Genomic DNA, 21,652 nt, shown 5'->3' with positions numbered 1-21,652 from the left:
ATAGTCTGTAATATTAGCATTAGAACCTTGAAAATGCCAAAAAGTGCTCCTCCTCAGACGGAAGCGTCACACAAACGTAGAGATCTGGTCTTTAATGGTGGAAGAAAGGATTGAAGTGGACAGCTGCAGGAATACCGACGATGGCTTCATCAGGCTGCAGAGATCCTGCAAACCAACCATTGATAAATAAAACTTTAATAAATTGTAAATCAAACAAATGAGCTTCCAGCTATTTGGAACATTATCAATAAACATTCAGCTCACCTGTTCCAGTTTAGTCGGTCTGCTGCTGCGCGGCGTTCACCTGCTGCTCTGCATGCTCACTTCCACTTAATATCGTAAATTTACGAGTTTTTTCCTCATAAATTTACGAGTTTTTTCCTCATAAATTCACGAGTTGTTCCTCATAAATTTATGAGTTTTTTCTCATAAATTTACGAGATAAAATCTCGCGGATCACAAACTCCCTGCTCCGTTCCATCCTGATGCATCCACTTGTGGACGAGTAGATTCATGGACGTCTCTGTTTTTCTCCTCTGAGCTGGGCCCAAACCTGTACAATTGGATAGCTGCAATACTGCTCCCCATTTTTGTTGCCCAAGTAATGTGAGGTGGGGGGTGGTTGATGGGCTGTAAGCTAGTGGGAGATTGTGTAAACAGAGAGCTCTCATTTCTCATTTCTATTGAACCTCTGCAGAAAATACGTCCTAGAAAAAACTTTATTTATTTTTGGCTAAAAACGGCATAATCATAATTAAAAAAGCACTGAGAACGCTTTCAAGGTAGACCAAAAGATGATCAGAGCTGGATTTTTTTTTTTTAGCAAAAGATAATTGCATACAATGGAAAAAGTCACCACACAAAATACAATCATGTAAAGTTTATTTTCGATGCACTTTGAGACATTGCATACAGATCTTTAAGATTTTTATTTTCTCTCTCAAATAGTATTTTTATCAGATATAAAAGGAGAAATCTGCTTCCAAATATATTCTGACATTTGTGTTTGCAAACGAAATGTATCCAGGAAAAATGCAGTGGTTTTTAAAAGAGATATGAAAAAAAAGAGATCAAATAAATAAAACTTCATTTTCTTTATTTTTATTTTTATTTTTATCTGATTAGATTTAATCCGCTATTTGCAGGTTTAAAAAAATGTTACACTTTTCTTTCAAAATAGAAAAGATCCAATCAAATGAAAACAAGATTATTTACAGCAGTTCATTAAGCATTTCCATGTAATCAATTAAGCCGAAATACTCCAAAACAACCACATACAGGCACATCCTAAACATTTCAATCATATTAGTCATAGCTCGTGTATCCGTCTTTATTGCTACATCAAGGTACCAGAGCCAGTTTAGCTCGTGCTGGTTTGCGGCGCCTTCCGTCCGTGAAACCCGGGTTCGACTCCGGGCTGCTCCCTGTTCCCTTCTCTACCTCTGCCGGTTCCAAGCCCGGTTTGAGAAGGTTGCGTCAGGAAGGGCATCCGGCGTAAAACATTGCCAAATTTACCATGCGACTTGTTCGCTGTGGCGACCCCTGATGGGAGAAGCCGAAAGTGGAAGACTTCACGTCAAGGTACCACCAGAACTTAATAAATCTGTTGAACATTCATTTCATCGTGTTGTAGAATAACTTCTTTGTGCTCTTCATAGTGGTTTGAGTTTCTAAGCAGAGGACAGAGATCCACTAGAACCCGATTGGTTGTTGGAGTCAGGAACTGTTAAAACAAACAGCAATCTTATTTTATGTTCTATCACAAAAGCCACCAGTCCCTGCAAATAAGCTGGGTTTATATACATTTCATTTATCATTAAAGGACTAGAAATAAAGATACTTACTGACAACAGCAGAGTCTCCACTGAGAGACGGATCAGAACCTGGGAGAGAAGGAAGCAGATTTATATCAAAATTGATATGATAACAAGATGCTTAGAAGAAATAACCAATTTTTTCATGTTTGGGAATTCCACAGTGCTCTGTTAAAGGTGTCCAATTTCAGCTGCAGGGATGTCAAAGGCAAAGGAAAGTGAAGACGTGAGGGAAATAGGAAGGTTATAACTTTTGCTCTGCAGGTCATCAGCTCCAAATATTAGAGCTCAACACCAAACTGCAGCGTTTAGTTGCACTAATGCAGCATCAATGCGTGGCTTCTACGTATAGAGAAACTTTTACCTTTGGATGCTCCAATAAGAGGACCAGTCTCAGTTGGAGTCCCGCTGCCATTACTTCCACCTGAGAACACAAAAAGAAACCATAAAGCAAAATGTCTCAACCTAAAATATTAAAATCCTTTCAAAACAAATAAAAAAAACGACATTTTAATTAGAATTATGTGTGTAAAACTGTAGTTTTTAGCATAAATGCCTGTGTGTGCAGTAATCAAGAATAATAATAATAATATATCTTATTTAGAAAGAATGCACTCTACATTTTGAAGAAAAATCTCAAAGTGCTGAGAAAAGTAATCAAAAGTAAGAGGTTCTGTACACATAATTTTATGTGTATAAAAAACAAAAATTGTAAACTGAATAAGACTGAATTGTTGTTTTTTCCATTCATTGCTTTGAAAACTAAAATGTAGTCAAACACTGCAAACAATCACAGCAGTGTAGTTAGGAATCAGCTCCAAATATCAGAGCTCAACACCAAACTGTAGCGTTTAGTTGCTCTAATGCAGCATCAATGTGTGGCTTATTGGTATCGGGAAACCTTTACCATTAGTTGCTGCAATAGGAGTTGTAGTCTTATCCACATGGTCTCTTGGGTTGGTTGTTGGCTGATTATCTACAAAGACACACAAAAGGATCATTATTAATTTGGATAAACTATTCCTGTGTGTTCACCAATACATAGGAAATGTGGTAAAATTCATACTCTTGACTTGAGATGTAGTCACACTGCCACCACTTTCACCTGAGAACACAAGAAGAAATCGTAATACAAAATGTCTAAACCTAAACATTTAAAAGCCTTTTAAAACAAATATAAAAAAATGCATTTTAGTTAGAATTATTTGTGCATAGCAGTAGTTTTTAGAATAAATGTCTGTGTGCAGCAATACAGAAAGTTAATCAAAAGGAAGCTCTGTACACATAATTATTGTGTGTAGAAACAAAACAGAACTCCAGTCAGAAAGGTTTTGCTTAATCACAGTTCAGATCATAGAAATTTAAACACAGACATTTCTTAATGTTGCGTTGACTTTTCCCCAAAACATGTGAATCTTTATGGATCATGGAAGCTTTAGATCTGTCTTTCATAGAAAATCACTGATGTTCTGCGTGTGCTATGACAGAACTCTCTCTGCTGCCCGGCATGGCGTTCTCCTCTGACAGAGATCACTATGCCGCTACGGCGGCAGGTCCATCCAGCCGCCCGGAGTAGCTAACCCCTCGCCATAGTCAATGGAAACATCAATGATGCAATGGCAAAATATATTATATTATTTAAACTAGTTATCTTATTTAAAATAAAGATGCAACCAGAAGCAATTGAGTTTATTTCCAGTTAAAAAAAACGGAGTGTGTAAAGGTCACAATTATTTTGTGGGAACTAAATACCGATAGTTGTTTTTGTTTTTTTTACCCGTGTCAGGTCACGGGCTCCACACGATTCATACAGATCATGAAGATTTTGATTTTCTCTCACAAATTGTATTTTTGTCAGATTTTAAAAGGAGAAATCTGTTCCAAAATATTCTGACTATTTTATGAAGGACACAAAATGTTTGCAAACGGAATATATCCAGAAAAAATCTGAACTTCTGTCTGACAATCATGTGTTTTATGATCAGCATTGGCCTTTAAAAGAGATATTTAAAAAACAAAGACATAACAAAAGAAATTAAACTAAATAATCTTAATTTTCTTGGTTTTTTTGTTGTTGTTGATTTAGTTTTGCAGGTTTTCATAAAAATGTTACACTTTTCTTTCAAAATAAAAAAATCTAATCTAGCGACAAGATTATTTACAGCAGTTCCTTAAGCCAATTCCATCTAATCGATGTAGCCGAAATACTCCCAAAACAACCACATACAGGCACATCCTAAACATTTCAATCATATTAGTCATAGCTCGTGTGTCATTCTTTATTGCCACATTACTTCAACCAAATAAGCTTGGTTTATATACATTTCATTTATCATTAAAGGACTAGAAATAAACATACTTACTGACAACAGCAGAGTCTCCACTGAGAGACGGATCAGAACCTGGAAGAGAAGCAAGCAGATTTATATCAAAATTGATATGATAACAAGATGCTTAGAAGAAATAACCAATTTTTTCATGTTTGGGAATTCCACAGTGCTCTGTTAAAGGTGTCCAATTTCAGCTGCAGGTATGTCAAAGGCAAAGGAAAGTGAAGACGTGAGGGAAATAGGAAGGTTATAACTTTTGCTCTGCAGGTCCCCACAAAGCTAAAGATTTCCAAAAGTGAGATAAACAGCCAAACTGGTGTGTCTTCATTTAAAATGTTATGGGGAAAGTTATTTGGATTTTAACAAACCTAGATTTAATGCAAGTGATTTGTTGTTTTTTTAATTCTCTGCCTTAAAAACTACAATGAACACTTTAACAAAACTAAAAACACCAAACTGCAGCGTTTAGTTGCACTAATGCAGCATCAATGCGTGGCTTCTACGTATAGAGAAACTTTTACCTTTGGATGCTGCAATAAGAGGACCAGTCTCAGTTGGAGTCCCGCTGCCATTACTTCCACCTGAGAACACAAAAAGAAACCATAAAGCAAAATGTCTCAATTTAAACAATTAAAAACTTTTCAAAAAAAAAATAAAAAAACGACATTTTAATTAGAATTATGTGTGTAAAACTGTAGTTTTTAGCATAAATGCCTGTGTGTGCAGTAATCAAGAATAATAATAATAATATATCTTATTTAGAAAGAATGCACTCTACATTTTGAAGAAAAATCTCAAAGTGCTGAGAAAAGTAATCAAAAGTAAGAGGTTCTGTACACATAATTTTATGTGTATAAAAAACAAAAATTGTAAACTGAATAAGACTGAATTGTTGTTTTTTCCATTCATTGCTTTGAAAACTAAAATGTAGTCAAACACTGCAAACAATCACAGCAGTGTAGTTAGGAATCAGCTCCAAATATCAGAGCTCAACACCAAACTGTAGCGTTTAGTTGCTCTAATGCAGCATCAATGTGTGGCTTATTGGTATCGGGAAACCTTTACCATTAGTTGCTGCAATAGGAGTTGTAGTCTTATCCACATGGTCTCTTGGGTTGGTTGTTGGCTGATTATCTACAAAGACACACAAAAGGATCATTATTAATTTGGATAAACTATTCCTGTGTGTTCACCAATACATAGGAAATGTGGTAAAATTCATACTCTTGACTTGAGATGTAGTCACACTGCCACCACTTTCACCTGAGAACACAAGAAGAAATCGTAATACAAAATGTCTCAACCTAAACATTTAAAAGCCTTTTAAAACAAATATAAAAAAATGCATTTTAGTTAGAATTATTTGTGCATAGCAGTAGTTTTTAGAATAAATGTCTGTGTGCAGCAATACAGAAAGTTAATCAAAAGGAAGCTCTGTACACATAATTATTGTGTGTAGAAACAAAACAGAACTCCAGTCAGAAAGGTTTTGCTTAATCACAGTTCAGATCATAGAAATTTAAACACAGACATTTCTTAATGTTGCGTTGACTTTTCCCCAAAACATGTGAATCTTTATGGATCATGGAAGCTTTATATCTGTCTTTCATAGAAAAACACTGATGTTCTGCGTGTGCTATGACAGAACTCTCTCTGCTGCCCAGCATGGCGTTCTCCTCTGACAGAGATCACTATGCCGCTACGGCGGCAGGTCCATCCAGCCGCCCGGAGTAGCTAACCCCTCGCCATAGTCAATGGAAACATCAATGATGCAATGGCAAAATACATTATATTATTTCTTTAAACTAGTTATCTTATTTAAAATAAAGATGCAACCAGAAGCAAATGAGTTTATTTCCAGTTAAAAAAAACGGAGTGTGTAAAGGTCACAATTATTTTGTGGGAACTAAATACCGATAGTTGTTTTTGTTTTTTTTACCCGTGTCAGGTCACGGGCTCCACACGATTCATACAGATCATGAAGATTTGGATTTTCTCTCACAAATTGTATTTTTGTCAGATTTTAAAAGGAGAAATCTGTTCCAAAATATTCTGACTATTTTATGAAGGACACAAAATGTTTGCAAACGGAATATATCCAGAAAAAATCTGAACTTCTGTCTGACAATCATGTATTTTATGATCAGCATTGGCCTTTAAAAGAGATATTTAAAAAACAAAGACATAACAAAAGAAATTAAACTAAATAATCTTAATTTTCTTGTTTTTTTTTGTTGTTGTTGATTTAGTTTTGCAGGTTTTCATAAAAATGTTACACTTTTCTTTCAAAATAAAAAAATCTAATCCAGTGTTTTTCAACCTTTTTTGAGCCACGGCACACTTTAACCTAGACAAAAATCCCGCGGCACACCAGCATCCAAAAAAAAAAAAAAAGCAGAAATTCATGGTCTGTATTGATCGACAGCCCCCCCCCCCCCCCCCCCCGCAATCTCACGTAGATTTTTGTGATAATTGTGGCAGAAAAACTAGGAAGTTGCAGCTGTTTTTTTCTAAGAGATGAAATAAAAGTTACATTAGAGACATTTAGAAACTGTTTGTTGTGGTTTCAAGACATTTCACAAGGACGACTCATTGTGCGCTGTCCCTTTAAGCCAATGCATCATGGGAGATGTGGTGTGAAAACTGCCGAAAAAGGGCAGAAAGACTCGCGTCTCTGAGCTTCATTGTATTGTCCACTTGTTCCACGGTCTGATACCGGATTCTGTGGCAAGCTACACCACTAAAGACGAGCTTTAGCTGGTATTTCTGTTGGAACTGAGAGACTTTATCAGCAGAATTAAGAACAAGGAAGTGAAGACTTTAAGCACTTCTGATTGGTCAGACTGATGACATGTGATTAAGCCTTCAAGAATGATTGGCGGAGACAGTTAAGGGGGGGGACTTTTCCTTACACAGTTATAGCTGCAGCTAAATCGCGGTACCGTCATTTTTATCAAAATGTGTTTAATAGAATTAAATAAACACAAAGAAAAAGTAATTTTAAGATCTATTATATTCCTAACTACTCAGTGTTTTATCAGGGCCTGTTTGGATGAACACAGAGCTGATTTCCCGGAGATGGAAAATGTTTTTAGATCAGTGAATGAGGGCAATTTCCCACGGCGCACTTGACCATCTCCCACGGCACACTAGTGTGCCGCGGCACACTGGTTGAAAAACACTGATCTAATCTAGCGACAAGGTTATTTACAGCAGTTCCTTAAGCCAATTCCATGTAATCGATGTAGCCGAAATACTCCCAAAACAACCACATACAGGCACATCCTAAACATTTCAATCATATTAGTCATAGCTCGTGTGTCATTCTTTATTGCCACATTACTTTTTACCAAATAAGCTTGGTTTATATACATTTAATTTATCATTAAAGCACTAGTAATTAAGATACTTACTGTCAATAGCAGAGTCTCCACTGCTGAGAGATTGATCAGAACCTGGAAGAGGAGGAAGCGGGTTTATATCAAAATAAGGCATTTAAATGTCAAGAAATTTTCACTAGTTTGTCTATAAAGATTTCATCAAAAAAGCAGCAACTATTTGAGGAGCAAGAACCTAAGTTTACAACGTTAAAAAGTAGTTTTCATATAATGTATTCATATTAAATTGAACTGAAGAAGCTTAAAACCTCAACAATTTTTCAACAAATAAAGATTGCCGTATTTTACATGTCTTTGTGTCCAGACTAAAGGACATACTGTAAAGGGGAAAAAATAGACTAAAGTAAAAGCAGCTTTTGGTCAAGAGTTGTTCCAAAAATACTTCTTAGTTTAGACAGAAAAAAAACTTCTGAGTGTGTTCACCAATAAATAGGAAATACGGTAAAATTCAGACCATTGATTAAAGATGCAGTCACACTGCCATCACTGCCACATAAGGACACAAAACCATAAATAATACAAAATGTCTCAACCTAAACAATTAAAAACCTTTAAAAACAAATAAAAAATATTTTAATTAGAATTATGTGTGTCGCTGTAGTTTTAGAAAAAATGTCTGCAGCAATCAAGTAAGCTCATCAAAAGGAAGTGAGCGATTCTGTAAACATATTTATATGTATAGAAAATAAACTGAACTACAGAGCAACTTACCTTTGGTTTTTGCATTAAGAGGGCAAGTCTCATCCTCAGTTGCAATTACGCTGCCCTCACTTTTACCTGAGAACACAAAAAGAAATCATAAAGCAAAATGTCTCAACCTAAACAATTAAAAACCTTTCAAAACAAATAGAAAAGAAATAACATTTTAAGTAGATTTATGTGTGTATAGTTTATCATGAGAAGATCTGTACACATAATTATGTGTTTAGAAAGAAAAAAAAACAGAACTCCAGTCAGAAAGGTTTTGCTTAATCCCAGTTCAGATCATAGAAATGTAAACACAGACATTTCTTAATGTTGCGTTGACTTTTCCCCAAAACATGTGAATCTTTATGGATCATGGAAGCTTTATATCTGTCTTTCATAGAAAAACACTGATGTTCTGCGTGTGCTATCACTGAACTCTCTCTGCTGCCCGGCATGGCGATCTCCTCTGACAGAGATCACTATGCCGCTACGGCGGCAGGTCCATCCAGCCGCCCGGAGTAGCTAACCCCTCGCCATAGTCAATGGAAACATCAATGATGCAATGGCAAAATATATTATATTATTTAAACTAGTTATCTTATTTAAAATAAAGAGGCAACCTTAAGCAAATGAGTTAATTTCCGGTTGAAAATACGGAGTGTGTAAAGGTCACAATTAGGCCTGCACAATATACCGCAAATTTATCGTTATCGCGACATCAAGCTGTGCAATATACATACCGCAAAAGATGGCAAAAATCGCAATAAATGATTACCTTAAATGTGCTAAAACAAACTCATGGCAGCTTGAAATATAACAAATGAAATAAATCCCTTTATGCATTTAACCAATCGGAAGGACCCGTTTACATTTTTGATCAATCAGATGAGCCCTTTTATGTTTGATGTTTGCCTCCTACGTCGACAAGGGTCATTTGGAGTATAATTTTTAAACTGTTGCAGTGAAATGGAAATGATGGTTTTTTTTTTTTGCTATTTGTTTATATACCGCAAATTATATCGTTATCGCAATATTAATTACCAATATCGCATATCGCGAGTTTTCCTCATATCGTTCAGCCCTAGTCACAATTATTTCGTGGGAACTAAATACCGATAGTTGTTTTTGTTTTTTTTACCCGTGTCAGGTCACAGGCTGCACACGATTCATACAGATCATGAAGATTTGGATTTTCTCTCACAAATTGTATTTTTTCAGATTTTAAAAGGAGAAATCTGTTCCAAAATATTCTGACTATTTTATGAAGGACACAAAATGTTTGCAAACTGAATATATCCAGGAAAAATCTAAACTTCTGTCTGACAATCATGTGTTTTATGATCAGCATTGGCCTTTAAAAGAGATATTTAAAAAACAAAGACATAACAAAAGAAATTAAACTAAATAATCTTAATTTTCTTGTTTTTTTGTTGTTGTTGATTTAGTTTAGCAGGTTTTCATAAAAATGTTACACTTTTCTTTCAAAATAAAAAAATCTAATCTAGCGACAAGATTATTTACAGCAATTCCTTAAGCCAATTCCATCTAATCGATGTAGCCGAAATACTCCCAAAACAACCACACACAGGCACATCCTAAACATTTCAATTATATTAGTCATAGCTCGTGTGTCATTCTTTATTGCCACATTACTTCCACCAAATAAGCTTTGTTTATATACATTTCATTTGATTAAAGGACTAGAAATAAAGATACTTACTGTCAATAGCAGAGTCTCCACTGCTGAGAGATTGATCAGAACCTGGGAGAGGAGGAAGCAGGTTTATATCCAAATTAAGCATTTAAATGTGCAGGAATCTTCATTATTTTGTCTATAAAGATTTCACCAAAAGGCAATAACTGTATGAGCAGCAGGAACCTCAGTTTACAAAGTGAAAATGTTGTTTTCATGTAATTGATTGATATTAAATTGGACTGAAAAGCTTAAATCCTCAAGAATTAAAAATTTTTCTAAAGACATTTTTCAACAAATAAAGATGGACACATTTAACATGTTTTTGTGCCCAATCTAAAGGACATAATGTAAAAGGGAAACAGTAGACTAAGTAAAAGCGACTTTTGGTCAAGAGTTGCAGAAAATTCAAATATAAAACACTTCGTTAAAGGAAAAAAATGTCGTCTATGAACACTAATTATAGTTTTATATTACAGCAGTGCTTCTCAAATAGTGGGGCGCGCCCCCAGGGGGGGGCACGAAGCGATGCCAGGGGGGGCGCGCGGTGGTGGCGGTTTTAGGCACAGGTTTGTCCGGTGCGCAAATTTAACGTGGGGGCAGCGGTGACAGCGGCTCAGTGCTTGGAAAATAATCTGGTCCACTATTCGGTTCCTATTGTCTGTTCTGTCTGTCCGCGGCTGCGCGAGTGAGAACGAAAGGGGAGGGGTGGTGTGGGCCCTGTCTGCCAGGGGAATCGGGGCACGCGGACCACTGCTACCGCTGCCTGTTGCCCAAGATCACCGCTGCCCTTAGATTCCTAAGCTCATGCTAACAATGTCATTCTTTATGAACTATTGTAGACATTTTGATGACGTGTCTTTATTTTCCATCCATGTTTTCTTTGTCTGCCTGTGGTTTAGTTGGTGTCAGACAGACATAAAGACAGCAGGTAATGCAGGAAAACAGCTGCACTTTTATGAGATCAGAAATAAACAATCCGTCATTTAGAAAAAAAAAATCAGCACGTTTTTACCTATTTCTTCAGACTAAAAACGTTAAATATATTGGTGCTGCTGTGTTAATGTTTCAGATCAATTTAGATTTAATATTATTTATTGATTGAATTATTTTTTTCAGCATCAAATGGTTCAGTTGGTCAAAATGTTTCTAGTTTAAATAAGGAATGACAGATTTTTTTTATTTCAGGTACTTTCAGCTTCTTTTTTGTTTTAGACTAGAACAGGGTTTCTGTGGCTAAATAAAGTTAATATTTGTTGAAAGTGGATTTATTTTGCTTTTTTCTTTTGTTAGTGTTAAAAGATACAATTTTAGGTATACAAATTTTATAGATACTGACCTGATGTATTGTCACCGCGCGAGTGTGTCTGTGTGTGTGTGGGGGGGGGGGGTAGGGGGGGCGCGAAACATTTTCTTTTCCTAGGGGGGGCCTGGCAAAAAATAATTGAGAAGCACTGTATTACAGGAACAGTTTCCTAAAAATAATGAAGTACATTATTTCTAAACAACAGGATTTAGAAATGTAAATATATCAGATTCTATCATAAAACATTTTGCAAACTTAATTATTATATTTTGTTGGAGATGGAAAAGGCAGGAACATAGGTTTGAGAATAGGGACTCTTAACGTTGGCACAATGACAGGGAAAGGCAGAGAGCTGGCAGACATGATGGAGAGAAGGAAGGTAGATGTACTGTGTGTGCAGGAGACAAGGTGGAAGGGCAGCAAGGCACGTAGTATTGGAGGAGGATACAAACTGTTCTATCATGGTGTTGATAGGAAGAGAAACGGGGTAGGAGTGATTCTGAAGGGGGAGTTTGTAAACGCTTCTAGAGGTGAAAAGAGTCTCAGACAGGATGATGAGCCTAAAGTTGGAAATTGAAGGGGTGATGGTGAATGTAGTCAGTGGGTATGCGCCACAGGTTGGCTGTGAGTTAGAAGTGAAGGAGAGATTCTGGAGTGAGTTGGATGAGGTCATAGAGAGTTTCCCCAGAGGAGAGAGAGTTGTTATTGGAGCAGACTTTAATGGGCATGTTGGTGAGGGCAACAGAGGTGATGAGGAGGTGATGGGCAGGTTTGGTGTGAAGGAAAGGAATCTGGAGGGACAGATGGTGGTGGACTTTGCGAAGAGGATGGAAATGGCTGTAGTCAACACTTACTTCCAGAAGAGAGAGGAACATAGAGTGACATACAGAAGTGGAGGTAGGAGTACTCAGGTGGACTACATCCCTATGTAGACGAGGTCATTTGAGAGAGGTTAATGACTGCAAAGTGGTAGTAGGAGAGAGTGTAGCCAGACAGCACTGCATGGTGGTGTGTAAGATGACTCTGGAGGTCAGGAAGAAGAAGAGAGGGAAAACAGAAAAGAAGACCAAGTGGTGGAAGCTACAGAATGAAGAAACTTGTGAGGAATTTAGGCAGAAGTTGAGGCAGGTCCTGGGTGGTCAGGATGAGCTTCCAGATGACTGGGAAACTACAGCAGAGATTATCAGGGAAACAGGTAGGAAGGTGCTAGGTGTGTCATCTGGAAAGAGGAAAGACGGTAAAGAGACTTGGTGGTGGAATGAGGAAGTACAGGAATGCGTCCAGAGGAAGAGGTTGGCTAAAAAGAAGTGGGATGTAGAAAGGACTGAGGAAGGTAGACAGGAGTACAAGGAAGCGCAGCGTAGAGTGAAGAGAGAGGTGGCAAAGGCCAAACAGAAAGCTTACGATGAGCTATATGACAGGTTAGACACAAAGGAAGGAGAGAAGGACTTGTACAGGCTAGCCAGACAGAGAGACAGAGATGGGAAGGACGCGCAACAGATAAGGGTGATTAAGGACAGAGATGGAAAGGTGCTAACAACCCAGGAGAGTGTACAGAAAAGATGGAAGGAGTATTTTGAGGAGCTGATGAACGAGGAAAATGACAGGGAAAGAAGGGAGGAAGATGTGGTTGTTGTGGAGCAGGAAGTAGCAGAGATTGGAAAGGATGAGGTTAGGAAGGCTCTGAAAAGGATAAAGAGCTGAAAGGCAGTTGGTCCTGATGACGTACCTGTGAAGGTATGGAAGTGCCTAGGAGAGACAGCAGTGGAATTTCTAACAAGGTTGTTCAATAGGATTTTAGAGAGTGAGAAGATGCCTGAGGAATGGAGGAGAAGCGTTCTGGTCCCGATCTTTAAGAACAAGGGTGACACGCAGAACTGCAGCAACTATAGAGGAATAAAGTTGATGAGCCACACAATGAAGCTGTGGGAAAGAGTAGTGGAAGCCAGGCTTAGGAAGAAGGTGGAGATTTGTGAGCAGCAGTATGGTTTCATGCCCCGTAAGAGCACCACTGATGCCATTTTTGCTTTGAGAATGTTGATGGAAAAGTACAGAGATGGTCAGAAGGAGCTGCATTGTGTGTTCGTAGATTTAGAGAAGGCGTATGACAGGGTGCCGAGGGAGGAGCTGTGGTACTGTATGAGGTCGTCTGGAGTGGCAGAGAAGTATGTCAGAGTAGTTCAGGACATGTATGAGAGAAGTATGACGGTGGTGAGATGTGCTGTAGGTCAGACAGAGGAGTTCAAGGTGGAGGTGGGACTACACCAAGGATCAGCTTTGAGTCCTTTTTTGTTTGCTATGCTGATGGACAGGCTGACAGACGAGGTAAGACAGGAATCTCCCTGGACAATGATGTTTGCGGATGACATTGTAATTTGCAGTGAGAGTAGAGAGCAGGTGGAGGAACAGCTAGAGAGGTGGAGGTTTGCTCTGGAAAGAAGAGGCATGAAGGTCAGTCGTAGTAAGACAGAATACATGTGTCTGAACGAGAGGGATCAAGGTAGAAGCGTTAGGTTACAGGGGACTGAGGTGAAGAAGGTGCAGGAGTTTAAGTACTTGGGGTCAACAGTTCAGTGTGATGGGGATTGTGGAAAAGAGTTGAAGAGGCGAGTGCAGGCAGGTTGGAGCGGTTGGAGGAAAGTGTCAGGAGTGTTGTGTGACAAAAGAGTGCCAGCAAGACTCAAAGGAAAGGTGTACAAGACAGTGGTGAGACCAGCTCTGCTCTATGGGTTAGAGACGGTAGCAGTGAGACAGAGACAAGAGGCTGAGATGGAGGTAGCAGAGATGAAGATGTTGAGGTTCTCCTTAGGAGTGACCAGGTTAGACAGGATAAGGAACGAGTACATCAGAGGGACGGCTCATGTTGCCTGTGTTAGCGACAAAGTCAGAGAAGCCAGACTGAGATGGTTTGGACATGTTCAGAGGAGGGATAGTGGATATATTGGTAGAAGGATGTTGGAGATGGAGCTGCCTGGCAGGAGGGCAAGAGGACGGCCAAAGAGGAGATACATGGATGTCTTAACAGAGGACATGAAGTTGGCTAACGTTAGGGTAGAAGATGTTCATGATAGAGTGAGGTGGAAAAGGATGATTCGCTGTGGCGACCCCTGATGGGAAAAGCCGAAAGAGAAAGAAGAAGAAGTTTGAGATGGATTTTGGAATATTATCCAGGGAGCTACCAAGATGCTTATTGGATGAAATAACACATTTTTTATGTTTGGGAGTTCATCAGTGCTCTGGTGAAGGTGTCTAATTTCAGCTGCAGGGATGTCAAGAAGTCATGAAGACGTGAGGGAAATAGGAAAGTTATAACCTCAACTCTACAGGTCCCACAAAGCTAAAGATTTCCAAATGTGAAATAAACAGCCAAACTGGTGTGTCTTCATGAAAAAGTGATTTTGATCTTGACAAACCTAAACTTAATGCAACTGATTTTTTATTTTATTTTTACATTCTTTGCTTTAAAAACTAAAATCTAGCAGAGTCAAAAGCTGCAAACAATCACAGCTGTGTAGTTATGAATCAGCTACAAATATCAGTACTTAATACCAAACTGCAGCGTTTAGTTGCACTGGTGCAGCATCAATGAGTTGTTTCTACGTAGGGAAACTTTTACCTTTGGTTGCTGCATTAAGAGGACGAGTCTCATCCCCAGTTGCAGTCATGCTGCTATTACGTCCACCTGAGAACACAAAAAGAAATCATAGAGCAATATGTCTTAACCTGAACAATTAAAAACCTTTCAAAACAAATACGAAAAAAATACATTTTAATTAGAATAATGTGTGTGTTATGTGTGTATACACAAAATTATTATGTGTACAGAAAAAAAAAGCAGAACTCCAGTCAGAAAAGTTTTGCTTAATCCCAGTGTGGATCGTAGAAATTTGGACACAGACATGAATTAATATTGTGTCGACTTTTCTTCAAAACGTGTGAAAACCTTTTCAACAAAATGTAACCATTGTGTGAAGCTTGAAAGTTACATTTTTATTCCGTTGTTTGCAGAAATTATTTGATAAATCTGTGTCCAAAATTTAAAGAAATACTAACACAAAATGTTAATTCTCGTTGCATTATTTACAACTGAATAACTATATATTTTTAAGTACAAGATACAGATTTTTATTGTAAATGACTAACATTCACATTCATGAACACTTTTTAACAGTAATGTATCAAAAGAAAACTGTTCTTACTTGAGATAGAATCCTGATGCTTTCCAGCGGATGAACAACAACATGAAACTATAAAACAGAATCATCAAAGTTTGTTTGTTAAAACCGATGTGAAAATGTAAAACCGGAAACACTTTAGCTCTGCATCGACCTTCAAAACTAATATCTTAAAATATTTGTTTAAATCAGACCTTATTTAAACTAAAAGCTTGGGACTCGTAAAATCTGATTGGTTTAACAAACGCATCACATAATCAAGCAGACTTGATTTAAACATTATACATAAACAGTAACTTCAGCACAGTTCAATGCAATGAGAGAAAACAAAGAATTACCTCTGCAGTGACAATTTACGTTTTTAAAACCTGTAAAAACACAATATGAGTCATAAATGATCAAGGTTGATTTTGTTTATAGTAAGTATTTAACATTATGCAAACATCTTTAATCTTTAGTTCAAAGCAACATTTAAAAAAACATTATGCATACCTGCTACACTGAGGTATCCTAAAATTATACAATCTTTAAGTTAATTTAATTAACTTCAAACCTAAGCCAAAACATTAATAAACTGCGACTATTAGCTTTTGACACAAAGCTGCAACAAATATAACAATTTAAAAAACGTTTCTGTAAATTATTTAAGTCCAGTTAAAAGAAACGTTTGCATGTTATAAATATGATACAAATAAATCATCTAGAAGGGACTTTTTACGCAAAATATATATATATATAACTTGACTAGGAAGCATTGTGATCAAACTGTAAACTTACAAGTTATATTAAATTTATAAATATTCTAAAACACCACAAAAAAACTATTTTTAAAAAGGACAATTTATATTGTCATTGTTTTTCTTTTACAGGAAAATAAAAGATATTGTACTTACAAAGCATTTTTTTCTTGTACAAGACCCGTATCACCACAATGGCCAGGACTCCACCAATACCACAAACAAGACCAAGAACCAGACCAATATCAGATCCCGGTGAACCTTCTGGAGGACGATGATCTAAAAGGCAAAAATATTAACTCTTTGTTACTTTTGAACATACAGTAAATTATTTTCTTACTTTTCTTCAATGGAAAGTAAACAGAGAAAATCCCCCAAAGACTGCATGGCCTTCATGTTTATTTAGAAGAGAATATTCATTTCTGACTTCCTGTTCTTTGCAGATTGAAAAGCTAAAGTAACTGGATCATGAAATGACTTGTTAAGCTGTCAAGTCGGTTAGTTAACCCTTTAATACTAGAAATGTCGTTGGCCACACATAAATAACACAACCCCTTTATATGATGACTCTTCGGTCATTTACATGATCAACGTGGTTCTGGTGATTCTGACATGGAGAAAAATGGCTTTGCATGTCGGCTTTGCACCAACATGCAACTCTTTAGTGTTGCATGTTGGCACAAAGAGGATTTTCTCTGTGATAGAATCAGCTGATTGGGTAAACACTTCACTACTCTAAAGTGTTGTATAGCAGCAAAAAACATTAGCATTACATTAAGTGCATACATTTCCGATTATGACATTAAGTGCATAATTTTCCAAATTTCCGATTTGGCATAATTGGCCAAATCGGAAATTTGGCCAATTATGCTTCATTTCCATCTTGACATAAATAGTATGGACATGTTGACAAATTGTGCTCATTTCTTGACAAAGATGAAGGTTCTTTCTTACATCCGAACATCACTGCGGAATTTATGTAAACAGCAGCACAGGGAGTAAAAACAGTGAAGCAGCTCTACTTGTTATTTCTAAGTCTGAAAAGTAGAACCCAAGTCTGATTTTTGAATCATTTGGGGGAGACAGATTAGTAAAGATGGAGACTGTCTGTACAAAATGTAAAATAATGAATTCATTCAAGCCGTAGTCACATCCATCTGTAACCCCTTAAGGGTTGACCCCTACGGCTGCTGTGAGATTTTGGGTTGTATAGAGTAGACGAGGCATCTTCAGGGAGCGCAGGTGTCTCCTGCATTTTCTTGACCTCAAGGGACGTCAAGAAAATGTGTACAACTGTTGTACATGTGGTAAATGTATCTCTTAAGAGGTGTGAGTACTGGCCCCTTAATGGCTAAGTGCAAATACCACAAGCACGGGGTGACCAGGTGCCCGTATACGATGCTCACACAAACAATGCTCTGATTGTCTATTTTCATGTTCCTTGCTGGATGCAAGGAATTCACAGGTCCCTTGCACAGTGTACAGGATTTGGAGGGGGCCATAAAATCCATATGACACTCCCGTGTCTCACCTATGTCACCCTTATTACATGTTGTTTAAGTGTTCACTACGATTTGTCGCACGCAACATACCTGTAGAAACAAATGTGCATGAACATTGACACTGTACAGACTCTACGACCTTGAGATATTGTACAGACCACCTGCAGGGTAGTTATAGATAAACCTTCATACTAAACACGTCAAATCCACTCATTTAATGATTATATAATGATTACAAATGTTTTCCAAAATGTATCTAAGTCTGTTCTCCACTTATTTTATAACTACTTTTTCTTTTTTTTTTTAATCTAGTTTATTTTTTTTTTAATTTCCTTAGTTTTCATATTTGGGATATTGGCAGAAATTTAGAGGGACACAGTTCCTAAAAAGTGAATGGATGTGTCTTACCCCATGTTTTCACAACCCACACATTGGAAGCTGGATGAATGATTTCACAGGTGTAGGTAGCAGAGTCACTCCTCAAAATCTCCACATAATCTTTTCTTTGGAAGGTTTCATCGTGATTCGGACGAACTCCAGAACTCATCACTCCATCGTCTTTAGTGAGGACACGCCCATCTCTTCTGATGTTTAGGGTGATGTCTTTAGGATAAAAGCCTGTGGCGAGGCACGTCAGCACAACGTTGGAGGACTCTTTGGCTTTTTTAAAGAACATGTAAACGTCAGGACGAGCTGAAAGGAGAAAATAAAACGTCAATCTTTACTTTGAACAGATTTTCATTTGCTTTGTTTCTCTGCACCTTCATCAGGAGGTGTTTAGCAAATATACAAACTAACTAGAATGTGTTCAGGAATGGTTCCAGAAGTGAAAGTTGATTTCTGAAGGTAATAAATCTGATCAGCAGTCGTCTTATCAGCTTGGATGATGGACGAGGACTCTGGATGGTCACAACTTGGACTTTGGTTTTATGAGCTTCATAGGTAACTATCTTGTTTCTCAAATAGACTGTAGAGAAGTTGTGACTCAGAAAATACTAGATGTACTTTTTAGTAACTCCCACATTTGGATTTAACAGCTAATACTAAAGGAAGAGCTTTCAGGATGCCTTCAGACCAGGACAGTCCTCCAAACTTGGACTAAACTGGCTAAAAATGGAAAATTAAATGTTCAGATCTTTGTGTAGTTTTCTATTCTTCCATGTTGAGAAACAAAACCACCTGGAAACGTCAAGCAGTTACAACTGCTGTTTACCTAGTGTTGGCGCTGATGTCTGAAACCTAAAGATAACTAAAACTATAAAATGATATATGGATTGGAGTACACATATTTATTACTACATATTAAAAAATGCATACAGGCATTTCTTAGCTGCTGCGTTGAATAACTCAGAAAGGTTTTCATCCATTCCATGCACTCCTTCTCCAGGTAACCCTTGGTGTAGTCTTTCAGCGCTGTGACTTCATCCCACTTCCTCTTGGTGGGGACTGCTGCATCTGCTGCAGCCACCCAAACTTGACGTTCATCATCAAAAGCCAGGAAGTCATCTCCGTCATAGTTGTACATGTCCATGCCACGCTTAAACTGGAGGTTTCCATGTTCGTCTTCTACACCTTCACATCCATGCATCCACTGAAGAACATGAGTGTCTGAAGGAAAAGAAATGTGAATTAAATCAAACTATACTGACTAAAACACAAAAAGCATCAAGTGGACAGAACACACATGACCCATCCCTTCAAATCTCACCATTAGACGTTTGTCTCATTCGGTTGATCAGGATGTCGATGTTAACCTTGAACCACTGCTGCTTGCTCTGCCGGGACTGTGTGCCTTTATCCCAGTATTCCTGCTGGAGTCGCTCCTTCATCCAGTCCTGTTTGGGAATTTTCTTTTGCACAGAGCTGTCATAGTAGTCGATCATTCTGTTGTCCAGCAGACCCATAGCAGTGAATTCATGGATGCCTGGGAGCTTCACAGGATGGGAGAAGGCCGTGTAGATGTACGTCAGCGAGTGCTTCTCTAGAAATGAAACAGGTGAGATAGCACAAGTTCATTGGAAATGATGGTTACCAAATGCCTTTGTTTTAGTTTGAAATAAGTGATCTACAAGCTGCAACCAATTTGGCTTCCGAGCCGGTTAAAGAATGTTTAAAAACGATCCAGGTGCAGTACGTAATTTAACCACTGGGAGCTTGTCCCAGAATTGATTCACTCATATTAAATTGTCGAACTTGAGCATAAAAGAAGAAAAACACTTTTAGTTATACAAATCTATTTTGCCAGTCATAACGACAATAGTCAGGATGCGTTTCTATTCATTTACCTCAACATTTCACATTATTTATAACCCTACAGTTGACATTTAAGGAACCACAGGTTTTATTGCAACCAGTCTTAAGACAGAAGTTCAAAGGTTGCCTTTCTCTTTATTCTATGTTCTAAAACTTGCTGTAGGATATTTACTTTAAAAAAAACACATTATCAGTCTTTGCCCTTAACAACATTTTGGCTGACATGTATTTTCAACAAAAATAATGTTTTTTTTATTTGCTTGTGAAGGTTAAAAACCTTTACAAGCTCCAATACAGCTACCTAAATAATTCAATATACCTTTACTGGACAGGACAAAATTATTTTAATTTCACTTTTTGCCTCTACCTAACCCATTAACATGACAAAATGTTCAATTTTACCGCAGTTCACGAGCAGTCCACTCCCCAAAAGGACCAAGACTGAGGTGATCAACATTTTGAACCCAGTTCAGGTCCGGCCGTTCGACCAAAAACTGGTTTAATCCGACCGTTTTGTTCCGTGTGCGTCCACCAGAATCCAATCTCTTTTGTTTTTTACAGCTCCATGTCGTTTCCCTGTACACTGTAGTTTCATTTAACACCATGTTAATAATTAACCTGTCTATAAATGTTTTATTACGGTGCATTCACTTAACCACCTTATTTTGAAAGTTTAAAAATCTAAATAGAAGTAGACAATAGGAATTTGAATCTAGACTGTAATACTTGTAATTAAATTAATGTGGATTTAGATTTATCAATTTTTGATGTAATATTTGTTTGTTTTTTTAATTAAGGTAAGTTAAAGCAAAGCCAGCAATATTTGCATAAAAAATGTTCATACCGGAAATTTAAATTGTGTTGCAGACTGAATGAAAGGTTTAAACAAAACATTTAAATTATAAAATAAAAAATTAGGAGAAGAAAAAAAGAATAAACCAGTAAAAAAAAAGGTGTGCCAAACAAAGACGCTATTAAAGTTTTATTTTAGTTTTTTCATTTTGATTATAAAAAGATATCATGTTTTCATCCTATAGATCAGTGCTTTCTGAGGCTATGATCCTTCCGGTTCCTGACTGTTGTTTGAGAACATGACGGGAAGAGGCGTTCAAGGACAACACGACGTCGTTGTTTCGAGTGAGGGGCGCAGACCTTTAGGAGGACGTTACTTCGTGAAAGAAATTTGCCCTGGGGAAATTCTAAATGCCCCACCGAATCCATCCATATTACTGGGTGGCTATTTATTACTTATTTTAGACTTTTGGACGTCTTTGTGCTGATCACGAAAATAATTGTAACCTGTGTCGCATTCAAATGATCTTAGGAAAGACAAACACATTTCCGCGTTATTGGGGAAATGAGTCGCGAAGTGGGCCAGCTATAGAAACTCTCACTTTGTTGCTTTTTAAATACATACTGTACAATATATTGTATTAAAAAATCATAAAAGTTCTTGAATTTAAGTTTCGGCCCGAGCATTCAGGGCTGTTTGACAGAATGTCGTTAATTTCATACTAAACGCGTTTGTCATCACGGTGCCGCACGTCTAGATTCACCTGAGGCTCCACGCCCATTTGAGACACACCTGTCGACCGGCCAAATTCCATAAAGCTGATGAGTCCCGTTGGCATCACGTACGTTGCAGAAACCTTGATGTGTTTCGATTAAACATTTCAAATTGAGTTTTAATAAACAATATCGCGAAAAGAACCCAAGATGTCTTTAAAATCCAAGCTACCCTTAATGCGTCATTCAAG

At 37.5% G+C, this 21,652-nt stretch overlaps 1 protein-coding gene across 4 annotated transcripts; it reads right to left on the bottom strand.

The window, feature by feature from the left end:
• Positions 1–1,569: 1,569 nt before the first annotated feature.
• On the bottom strand, positions 1,570–21,651 carry LOC101175416 (class I histocompatibility antigen, F10 alpha chain). Of its 4 annotated transcripts, none has more exons than XM_023960322.1 (20): positions 21,481–21,651; positions 19,351–19,623; positions 18,960–19,250; positions 18,051–18,335; positions 16,297–16,419; positions 15,742–15,771; positions 15,428–15,475; positions 14,845–14,910; positions 9,950–9,991; positions 8,254–8,319; positions 7,558–7,599; positions 5,369–5,407; positions 5,210–5,278; positions 4,666–4,725; positions 4,178–4,216; positions 2,881–2,919; positions 2,722–2,790; positions 2,179–2,238; positions 1,845–1,883; positions 1,570–1,723 (listed from the first exon to the last, which is right to left on the bottom strand). In XM_023960322.1, exons 1-20 carry the CDS (start codon positions 21,524–21,526, stop codon positions 1,671–1,673), a joined length of 1,779 nt encoding a protein of 592 aa, XP_023816090.1. In that variant the 5' UTR covers positions 21,527–21,651; the 3' UTR covers positions 1,570–1,670. The 4 variants fall into 4 exon arrangements, with proteins under 4 accessions (XP_023816090.1, XP_023816089.1, XP_023816091.1 ...); XM_023960321.1 differs by lacking the exon at positions 21,481–21,651 and adding an exon at positions 20,298–20,460; XM_023960323.1 differs by lacking the exons at positions 7,558–7,599; positions 8,254–8,319; positions 21,481–21,651 and adding an exon at positions 20,298–20,461.
• Position 21,652: the final 1 nt, after the last annotated feature.

This window comes from Oryzias latipes, chromosome 11 (genome assembly GCF_002234675.1).
Source record: "Oryzias latipes chromosome 11, ASM223467v1".
Taxonomy (NCBI): domain Eukaryota; kingdom Metazoa; phylum Chordata; class Actinopteri; order Beloniformes; family Adrianichthyidae; genus Oryzias; species Oryzias latipes.
This window is presented reverse-complemented; position numbering and strand designations above follow the sequence as displayed.